This window comes from Tenrec ecaudatus, chromosome 6 (assembly GCF_050624435.1).
Source record: "Tenrec ecaudatus isolate mTenEca1 chromosome 6, mTenEca1.hap1, whole genome shotgun sequence".
NCBI classification, from domain to species: Eukaryota; Metazoa; Chordata; class Mammalia; order Afrosoricida; family Tenrecidae; genus Tenrec; species Tenrec ecaudatus.
Genome location: NC_134535.1, coordinates 11,778,652 through 11,789,077, shown reverse-complemented (window position 1 = coordinate 11,789,077; position 10,426 = coordinate 11,778,652). Strand labels below are relative to the sequence as shown.

The window sequence follows — 10,426 nt, the reverse complement described above, 5'->3', positions numbered from 1 at the left end:
TCTTGAAGCCAGCCAGCCGCCCCCAGCGCACACTCAAGACGCCCGCACACTTGAGCTGCCTAAGGATGGAGCTGGGGGCGGGGCGGGTGCCCTTCAGGAGCAGAGAAGGCTCCTCTGCCCTCCCCGCGGTGCTTGCTCGCTGCAGATGCCAGGGGTTATTTTAAGCCTGGATCAATGGACGCTTTTTGGTGACACAGACTTGGTGGGGGCTGGGGCCAGGCAGAGGAGACAGGGGGCGGATACGTTGGCGCCTTGCCAGGAGAAGGAGGGATTACAAGACATCTAAAATTCAGGAACGGGCAGCCTTCAGTTCCTTCTGTAGCTCCCCTTGCCTGGTGCAGGCTCCATTGGGGCGGTTGGGGGAGGACGAGGCCGGTATCAGCTGAAAGGAAGGTCAGGGGAGGCACACTTGGCCTGAGCCCAGCAGACAGGGGCACCTTTGGCTGCTACCTGACCCAGGAAGTGGACCGGACAGATGCAGATGGACAGGAGCAAGTCCTGTGGGGTGGGGGCAACTTTCTCTACATGAAGTGGAAGGACAGGACGAATCCAATTCCTTCTTTGAGCAAATAGCAGTCACCACCTCCTTTAATTGGTATGCATATTTGCAGGACCTGTTGGGAGTCCATTTGGGGTCAAAGGTGAGCAGAACTTCCAGTGCCTGGACAGTGGAATCAGGATCCGGCAGAAAAAAGGACCTGATTTGTGGGGAGGACCTGGCTCTGGGTCCTGCAGGGTCACAATATGTAGGAAAAGGTCATGTTGTTCTATAGGGACATTTTTCAGTCTATGAAAGTCTGGGGGGAGGGGAACAAAAAACTCAGTTGATTGTAATTCTGATTCATAGCAACCCTAGAGGACAGAATAGAACAGCCCCATAGGCTGCACATCTTTAGGGAAACAGCCTCATCTTTTTGTCTCAGAGAGGCTGTTGGATTTGAACTGCTAGCTAGCAGCTGAGCATGTAAGCATAGCACTCCCAGGGCTATTTAAGTTGCATCCCCTGCTATGGCTGGAAGTCCCACTTTCAGGGCCCTAGCAGCCTGAAGGGCAGCTGGCAGCAGGGTGGTGGAAACATGAACACGAGCAGTGTGGTTTGAGTCACTGATTTCATTCCCAGGACAAGGATGCTCCCGAATGGGGCGGCCCAAAGCTCTGAGCAGAAGAAATAAAAAGTTGAAGTGCCCTGGACAGGTTTGCCTGTGTTCTCCCCTTTGGACTCACAATACCTGACCCCAATCGATCCCCAAGGTTGACCTCACCCAACTCATAGAGAAAGGACATATTTGTCACCTTTGCCACCAATACAACAATGATTGCTTCAACTAGGCTTCTCACGAGGACCACACTGTGCTCTATGGATGGACAAGGCAGGTTGTTGCTAATGCAGAAGATGGTGCACGATATGCCCCAGGGGGAAAGGCCAAGAAGTCTCTTGGGACAGAGGCAAAGTGGAATGTATCAGAAGGGCCTGCCTACCTGAGTGACCTTGAAAATATTGTGTCATTCTTTGGCATTGACCTGTATTCCTTGAGTAAGGGAGTCCTGGTGGCGTAATGGGTTACATGTTGGGCTGTTAACCATGTTAACAGTTCAAGACCATCAGCAGTTCTGAAGAAGAAAGATGAGGTTTTCTACTCCCGTAAAGCAGTTCCAGTCTTGGAAACCCATAGGTGTAGTTCTACTTGGCCCTATAGGGTCTCAATGACTTAGAATGGACTCAATGGTAGTGAGTTGTTTTGTTGTTGTTGTTGTTGTTGATTCCTTGAGTTATCAGATCTCTGCCCTGTCCCTCGACTTCAGATTCTTTGCTTAGAGCATGGACCTCGCGGACCATTGTTTAAATTTGATGCCCCTTCCCCAGCCACACAGAGCACTGGCTTTTATTGTTATTGGATATAGAGGTACATTTCCAACGGTTCCGAGTTAAATAGTCCTATGGCTTATGGGTTACACATTGGGCTGTCAACAATGAGCTCAGCAGTTGGAAACCACCAGCTCTTCCTCAAGAGAAAGGAGAGGCTTTCTATTCTCTAAAAGAGTTACAGCCTCAGAAACCCACCACAGGGGTAGCTCTATTCTGTTCCCAGAGGATCACTAGGATGCAGATTGACTCAATAGCAGTACGTTTTTTGAGTTACAGTTTGCTGAAAGATCGGTTGTAGCTGTAAGGAGAGTCACACAACTCACGATCCAGTGCAATTCCTTGCTTCCAATCTCTAATAAGTACTTTCTTAGTTTTTGTAAGATCTGGGCACCCTCCACCCTTTAAACAAACAAAACCCTATCTTTTAAAGAGATTTAGGAACTGGCCCAAACTCATCTGGCATATTAGCAGCACCTGTGTCATGCATTTTGTTTGACATTATTCATCAATTGCATATGATTGATCTATAAAGAGAGTGACTTAGGGGTGGTAAACATACTTGAAACGAGCATATTAAGAAGAATATAAATTATTTTTAAATGTTTGAGAGCACCAGAGAATCAACTGAAACCAGTTATAACACAGGCTGTAACATGTGCCATATTTTAGCATCACGGTCCCTGGGGATGGAATTAGGTGTTTTCATTTCATTCATTTGCTCAGGTTTCTTCTTTAAAAATTGTATTCAGGAAAGTCTTGTTTTGAATTGGGGTGGGGTCTTTGGAGCTGGATGGGAAGTGTGGGTGTAGGGGGGAGTTCGGTGTCTGTATTTATACAGGGCACAGAAAGGACTCTTGGAGGGGTGGCCCTGGGGTGTGGGGGAGTGTGGCCCTTTCCTGGCTCAGTGCACTTGCACGGAATTAGCCATCAGTCCCCTCATTCTGGCCACAGAAGGATCTGATCCTCCTTAAAATGTAAATCCTTCTCCCCTCCCCCTGACTTTTATAAGCGATCCCCGTCGTCCAGTGAAGGGGCTGGGGGTGGGGGGAATGAGGGGATTGGGATGGGCTGAAGCCCAAACCCAAACCCACACACTGCCATGGAGTTGCAGTTGATCCCAAGGCAGGGGGACCCTGACTGAGTTCTGGAGGCTGCGGATCCCTACTGGCAGAGAAAGCTTCCTCTCTCCCCTGCAGCGGCAGCGCAGCAGGTTGGTTGGGACTGCTGACCTCGTGGGAAGCAGCCCCATGTGTAACCAACTGCTCCAGCTGGCTCCCAGGGCTCCGTAGGAAGGGCCGTGGGGAGTCCAACCAGTCCTCTCTCAGAAACGAGACTGGACTCACTTCACTCACCCTTCCTCTAGTTGTCATCAGGGAGATCCGCGCCTCGCGGGCACTAGGGGTTAGCTGGACGTGCGTGCTGGCCCCCTGGCGTCTGGACAGTGAGAAGGGGACCATATTGACCCTGTCTCCTGCCGCGGGGTGGGGGGCGGCGGGAGGGTGGCAGTAAGAGTTTTTGTTGCTCCAGAGGGAAGCTGGCCAGGAACCGCGGCTCGGTCACATTCTCCAGTTAAACCCAACTTGGCAGACGCCAGCGAGCCGCTAGCGACCTGGCAGTGCCCGAAGCCAGGTCCCAGCTCGGTGCGCGACCGCCCCCTTCCTCCGGGCTGCGAAAGGGCCTGCGGAGGCGGGGCGGAGGTCCGCACAGGTGCCCCGTCCGATCGCCGACCCGCCACCCTCCATGCGGAGTTGGCGCCCAGCGCAGCCCGGCGGGGGCTCCCGAGGCGGACGCGGCGCTCGCTCCTCCGGCTGCGCGGAGGGTCCCCAGAGCGGGCCCTCCCCGTGCAGCGGCGGCGCGAGTTGTCTCTCCCATTCCACAGGAGGGAGAGTCGAGGTGCCGAGGGGAAGAGCCCGCCTCCGGGGAGCTCCCAAGGGACAGGGATCGGGAAGGAGGCCGCGGACGGCGCGCGGGGGGGGGGTCCGGACCTGCACCTGGACAGCAGAGGCGCGCGGTGGCGGGAGCGATGTCCCAAGTGACCGCCGGCAGTCGTCAGCGGAGCGCCGCGTCCCGGGCTGGTTCGGGGAGGTCTTCCGGGAGGGTCCCTGGAGGCCGGCCGCGCGCCGCCGCCCCTCCCGCCCGCCCGGCGCGGCCCCGCTCCTCCCGCCCCCCGCCCGCCCGCTCGCTCCCCCGCCCGCCGCCCGAGCCGCCGAGCCGAGTCGAGCCCGAGCCGGAGCGGAGCCCGAGCTGGAGCGGAGCGCGGGAGCCGAACGGCGGCGGGCGGACAGCGGCGGCGGGCGCTCCCCGCCATCCCGGGAGCTGCGCCCGCCGCACCCCGCACTCGGACCAGGGTCAGCTTTGTCCCGCGGGCGCGGAGCAGCCACCCGAGGCAGGACCATGCGGGGGCCGCAGTAGCCAGGGCGCGGGTCGATGGAGCGGCCCGGGACCCGGGGCGCGCGCCGCTGGCCGGAGCTGGCGCTGGCGCTGGCGCTGCTGCTGGCGGGGACGCCGTCGGGCCGCGCAGGGGCCCCCGAGGCGCAGGAGCCCGCGGCGGCCGGCACGGTGGCCCCGGCGGGCGGGGACCGCTGCCGCGGCTACTACGACGTGATGGGCCAGTGGGACCCACCCTTCAACTGCAGCTCCGGCGCCTACAGCTTCTGCTGCGGCACGTGCGGCTACCGCTTCTGCTGCCACGACGGGCCGCGGCGCCTGGACCAGAGCCGCTGCTCCAACTACGACACGCCGGCCTGGGTGCAGACCGGCCGGCCGCCGGCGCGCGCCCGGGACCCTGTAACGCCCCGCGACCCGGCCCGCGAGCGCAGCCACACGGCCGTCTACGCTGTGTGCGGGGTCGCCGCGCTGCTGGTGCTGGCTGGCATCGGGGCGCGCCTGGGCCTGGAAAGGGCGCACAGCCCCCGCGCGCGGCGCACCGTGACCAGGTGAGCATGGCCCGGTGACCCCGGCCCGCTGCCTTTTCGTGGGGCGCTCCGCCGGGCGGTTCGCGGTCCCTCGAACCCAGGACTTGCCTCTCCTCTTCCAGTGGCCTGTCTTTTCCCTCCACCCGCCCCCCGCCCCCCTTTCACGGAGGGAGACAGCCGATGCCTCCCTGCCTCCCCTTGACCTTTCAGCCGGAGGAGCTGTGGGTGGGAATGCCCTCCTCCTCGGGCTCCCACCTTCCAAGTGGCTAGGGTGCGCTGGTTGCCCCGGTCCCAAAGTGCTCGTCCAGGGATGGTAGGGGTGTACAGTGGGCGTCTGAAGAGGGGTCTCTGCCCAAAGAAGGGAAGGGACACCGTCTTGCAGCCTTCTCCCCTCCAACCCCTTACTTCCCGGTTGTCTTATCCCCTCACTGTGACCCAGGCCTGACAACCTTCCTTCTCCGGGGTCTCAGAGGCACCCTCCGTATTCCCTAAGCCCAGTCAGGGCCTCTCCCAGTATGGTACTAGAAAGGGGGCTGAGGTTGTGGGGGCAGAGAGCCGCCCCACCCCATGTTTCCAAGGTCAGTTCTGTGCCAAGTGTGAGTGGGGTCTCTGGGGGCCCCCAGCTTCCGCAGAAAACAGGGGTAAGGGCTGGGGGCTGGGATTCCAGGTGTCCCACCCGTGGGACCCCCAACTGACACTGGAACATCATGTCTGTATCATCCTCACCCACCAGCTCTAGCCCCTTGGGCATGTGGACTGCTCTGGTGGCAGCATGTGACAGGCTGGTATTTAGAAGTGACAATAGAGAGAAAATGCTCCTCCCTCAGCCCCTAGACACAGTCTCCCCTCTCCCAAGGCACTGGAGGGCAGAGGTGAGACTGGGACCCTGGCCTCCCTGTGCCGTCCCTGCGCTGTCCCAGCTGAGTCTTGACCTGGGTGTCCTGCACCTGGGGTCCCTCATGCTGAGTGGGGGTGAGGGAAGGGGTGGGACATCATGGCCTTGATCAGCGTTGGGGCAGGATCTGTGGGCCGTGAGGTTATAGAAGGGTGCCTGGGCCACCTGGCTGTCCACCTGACAGGCACAGGCAGCAGGTCTGGCCATGCCATTAGTCCAATGGGGTGCTGTGTGACCTGGGCCAGGTCCTTCCCGTCTCTGGGTGCAGAATCCTAAGTCTGCTTCCCCATGGGACCTCTTGGGGGAGACCTGGAACTAGGGCTCAGCTCACGTGCAGGGTGGGTTCTGACACTGCTCCCCCCCCCAAACTGTTGTGCTAGAGGTCATGGATGTAGGAGGGTGGGGTCAGAAGCTCTAGTCCAATCCTAGGACTCTTGCAGGAAAACCAGAGACATGTTGTCTGGGGAGTTGGCTAGAGGGTGCTTAACCCAGAAGTGGGACCAGGGGTGGGCAGCAGAGGCTTGAGCCTGTGTGAAGGTCAACCTACTGGTGGCATCATTAGGAGGTATCCAGACCTTGTCACATTATAGCCAAGCCTGGCCCCTCTCTGCCCCCGGACCCCCAAGTGTCCCACCTTCGGCTCGCCTCTTCATGAGTCAGCCTTTGAGGCCCAGCCCCAGAAGAAATTAAGAGAAAATCATGGGTTCTGGGCACCAGAGACAGCTGGGCCAAGGGCTGGGCCTAGCTGTCTTCGGGAAAGGCTGTCAGCTGCTGTCACAGCTGGTGGGGGCTGGGTGTCCTGGGCACCCAGGGAAGTGGCTGCCCAAGGTCACACACATCTTGTGGTGCTGGGCTGCCACCAGAAGATCTCCTGGCTTCTCTTTCTGCTCTCGCTGCCTGCTCTGGCCCTCCGTTTCTGAGCCCCGTCCCAGCAGAAGCCCCTGGTGTAAGAGCAGAATTAGATAGGCAGGTCAAGATTTCCTGGAGGAGGAACTCTGGTGGCAGAGTGAGTAGGCGCTCTAATGGACAAGTTGTCAGAGCATATTGTAGGTCGAGGGAAACAGCACAAGCTGAGTCTAGGGCCCTCATAGTTCACGGAGATAGTTCACACTGGAAGGCCTTGGTAGGGGGTGGGGGGGGGTGGAGGGTGCTCCAGGAAGAGGTAGGGGAAAGGAGCCCCTGGTCTTGTGACTCCAGTAGAGCTCCCTTACCTGCTTGGGGTGGGGTGGGGGTGCATTTAGGGGCACAAATGAGACGGTGAGACTGGAAGTCAATGCACACACCTTGGGGAGAATGGAGGCCGAGAGAGTGATGCCCAGGGCCTGGTGATAAGCCAAGGGCTGGTCAAGGGGGAACAAGGGGCAAGGTGGACAACCTATCCCCATTGTCTCCATAGGACACTGACAGAACTTCTGAAGCAGCCGAGCCCCCAGGAGCCACTGCCCCCACCGCTGGGCCCGCCTCTGGGCAGTTGTGTCCAGGTGCAGATGGGTGATGGCATCCCTCGAGGCTCTCCCCACAACAGCACAGGTGAGCGGCACTGGACCTCACTGGCCTGACCCTGACCTGGGCAGAAAGCAGAGGAAAGGATGTAGCGTTGGTCTCCTTGGTGACAGGGACCATCTGAGCTGCCTGTCTCCCAGACAGAAATGAACTACCTGCTGTGGCAGGCGTGTGAGTGGGGGCTGAGTAAAGTGGTGTGGAGTCCCCCATGGTGGAGGGGAACCTGCCCTGGACCCTGCCACCTTAACTCTTGGGTACCTTGACTGGTGCTGCTTTCTGAGGCTCGGCCTGTGACCTCTTGTGGGCCTTTTGCTCCATGCTGGAGTGCTGGAGGTCCCCCTTGGTTTCTAGCTGAAGAGGCAGCATTCCCCATCTGCCCCCCACCCTCACCCCAGGCCCAGAGACTGCCTGACATAAGCTTGATACGGGGAGAGTGTGTTGGCGAATCACACATTCAGTTGGCACGCACTTGGGCCGACTGCTATTCTTCATGTTATTCTGAGCCAGGTAGGTTCTGGCAGGTGTGGAGTGCACCCGGGCATCAGGCCCAGGCGCATCTTACCTTCCCCCCTCTGCCCTCAGACAAGAAGCGCCCCAACAACGTGACCCTGGGGTTGGGGACACCTGTGCCCCCGCGTGGCCCCAGGCTGCAGGCCGGCGGCACCATGACACTGCAGCCGGACTATGCTAAATATGCCACGCTCAAGGCTGCTGCGCTCAAGGCCGCAGGTGAGTGGCCCGAGTGTGCCAAAGCATACGCTGCCCTCGGGTTCCCAAGTCCCGGTACAAGGCTTGGCGGGCACAGTTCAGAGTCCCAAAGTTCACGTCCTGCTGGGTCAGCTCTCCCACCATCCATAGCTTCAGGTCAAAGATACCCAGTTCGGCCGATCACCTCTCCCGGAGCCCCAGAGCGGCTAATCAGTTTCCCTTCGCAGACAATCGCTCCCACGCCTTCGCCTTCGCCCACACCCACACCCACACCCCTTCCCTGGCTCCGCCTCCCTCCTGACCTCGCCCCAGCAATCCCTCTAAAATCCGTCCCCGACCTCTCATCCCGCCCCTCCTACTTTGGCCCCGCCCTTGAGGTCTGACCCCACCCCACCCTGTGTCCGCAGAGGGCGCCCCGCAGGACTTCTTCCAGCGTTTCTCCGCCCCGGATCCGGTCCCCCTGACCCTCCCGACGCGGGCCCCGCGGCCACCGGAGGACTTGCCTGCGCTGCTCGACGCCTGCCCCTGGGCCCCACCGGGCTACGCGCCCCCGGCCGGCCCCGCCTCATCCAGCCACTACAAGGCCTGGACCGCGGGCCACCCGGGCCGGCCAGCCCCGCGCAGCCACCTGGCGACCCAGGCCTCCCCCGCGGTCCGGCGCCCCGGCCACGCGCCCCGGCGCCAGTTCAGCGTGGAGAAGCTGCCCGAGGCCTTCAGCGCGCAGCACCCTGGTCTCTACGGCAGCACGGGCCGCGGACCCCGGCACTTGAGCACCAACAGCAAAACTGAGGTCACTGTGTGAAGACCAGGACACCGGTTCTCAAGGCAGCCGCGGGCCCTGCCGACCGCCCTGGCCTCGGGGAGGAGCCTCAGTCCTGTAAGGCCACCCTGTGGGGGCCACCAAAGGCAGGGGGCGTGGCACCTGCCGGGCTGAGGAGCCGCAGGCCAGGGGTGTTCTCGTGTAAATAAACCCTTTTCTGTGGTCCCGCCCGGACAATAAAGACGACGGATGCCCTCGCTCGGCTGGGCAGGCGTTGTGGGTCACTGACTGGACAGACGGCAGTGGGGGCCCAGGGCGCAGCATGTGCAGCAGTGAGCTGTTTGGAGGCTTGGCTGCCGGCTGTCGGGGGCCAGGGAAGGGGTGGCCGGGCTGAGTGCCTAGAGCAGCAGGAGACACCTTGGAAGTTGGGGCAGTGGGGAGAGCTGTTGGACTCCCTGAGGGTCCAAGCCCCTACTGGAGGTGCCCCTTGCCCCAGCCTGAGTTGGCTGACGGTCTGGCTCTAGGCAGCTTGGCCTGGTGCCACCTCCTGACAGGTATAGGCAATGTGCCCGAAGACAGTTGGTGCTCAGGGTAGGGGATCTCCTCCCAGGAGCTGCCCTGGCAGGAGGAGGGGTGTTGGGCCAGGAGGCTGGGCAGTGTCCCTGCCCTACTCCTCACACAGCACATGCTTGGCACTGCCAGTTCTCCACTTCCTGCCAGGAGGAGCTTCTGGTATCTGGCTGGGACCCAGGGAGATGCCAGCGCCCAGCATGCATCTGAGATAGGATCCCTCTGTGGCAGGTGCTTTTGGGTGGTGGGGGCTGGGCTACAGACTGTCATGGATTGTCTCCCATCACCCTGGCAGGGCATCCTGTCCTGGTGACAGTGGTCACTGCGCCTTGCTTTCTCACTGAATCCTCACATGAACCCCCCTCCCCCACAGGCTTTTCAAGAGCTCCCTTTAAAGATGAGAAAACGTGAGCCTGCAGAAGCCACTTACCCAAAGTCACACAGCTGCCTCTCAGTTCTGGACCCCTTGATTTCCTGCTGCCATTGGGCTGATGTGGAAGCATGCAGGGGCAGAGGGCAGGTCACCAGTGTCAGCTTCAGGTACAGAAGCCTGTTTTAGACCTTAACCTGGGTAGCTGGCCTGGCCTACCACCCACCCCAGAAGGTCACCAGGTTTGGTTCAGTTCCTAAGTACCCATAGGCTATTATGAGAACTGAGAAGGCCCAGAAGTTCTGGGCTAAAGGAAGCCCAGAGCCTGGTCCTGCCTAGTTGAGGGTGGTGGTGGGGGGGTGGGGGTGGGAGGAAGGCATGACTTTGAGTTAGGTCCAGCCCTTAGTCAGGACCCTGGGTGGGGGTAGGGTGCCCTGGGCCTACCCCACAGCTGTGTGGAGCTGGGGGAGGGAGGTGGGTGCTGAGTCATGCAGCCCGCCGAGACTCACAAAAGGATTGGGCTCCTGGGCACATTGGCCACCCACACCCACCCACTCTGGTGACGCAGGCCCTGGCTGTGTGGTGCTGGGAAGCAGGCATGACCCCTCCACTCCTCCTCAGCCGCAAGGGTCCCGGACCTGCAGTTCGCTGGGCCTGGCCAAGACTGTGGGAAGCGTCTGCCTCTGAAGATGCTGCAAGTTGCGTGGATGGGCCTGACTGGAATTGAGCCCTCTCTGTTGCTCACCTGTGGCCCCAGCTGGCCTAGCACTCTCCCGGTTACTCTGGGTGGTCTCCCTGCCCCCCAGGGGCATCCTACCCCAAGGCTGGCCTTACTGGC

The 10,426-nt window shown here is 60.5% G+C and overlaps 1 protein-coding gene across 1 annotated transcript; it reads left to right on the top strand.

Moving 5' to 3' along the window:
* Positions 1 to 4,294: 4,294 nt before the first annotated feature.
* On the top strand, positions 4,295 to 8,690 carry SHISA8 (shisa family member 8). Its single transcript, XM_075552679.1, has 4 exons — positions 4,295 to 4,803; positions 7,074 to 7,207; positions 7,763 to 7,909; positions 8,296 to 8,690. Exons 1-4 carry the CDS (start codon positions 4,295 to 4,297, stop codon positions 8,688 to 8,690), a joined length of 1,185 nt encoding a protein of 394 aa, XP_075408794.1.
* Positions 8,691 to 10,426: the final 1,736 nt, after the last annotated feature.

Excerpts from the sequence above, each read along its gene's own strand:
- SHISA8 (XM_075552679.1), top strand. The coding sequence starts at position 4,295 with ATGGAGCGGCCCGGGACCCGGGGCGCGCGCCGCTGGCCGGAGCTGGCG. Across the intron at positions 7,208-7,762 it reads CTCTCCCCACAACAGCACAG|ACAAGAAGCGCCCCAACAAC; the intron begins GTGAGCGGCACT and ends CTCTGCCCTCAG. Across the intron at positions 7,910-8,295 it reads TGCTGCGCTCAAGGCCGCAG|AGGGCGCCCCGCAGGACTTC; the intron begins GTGAGTGGCCCG and ends CTGTGTCCGCAG.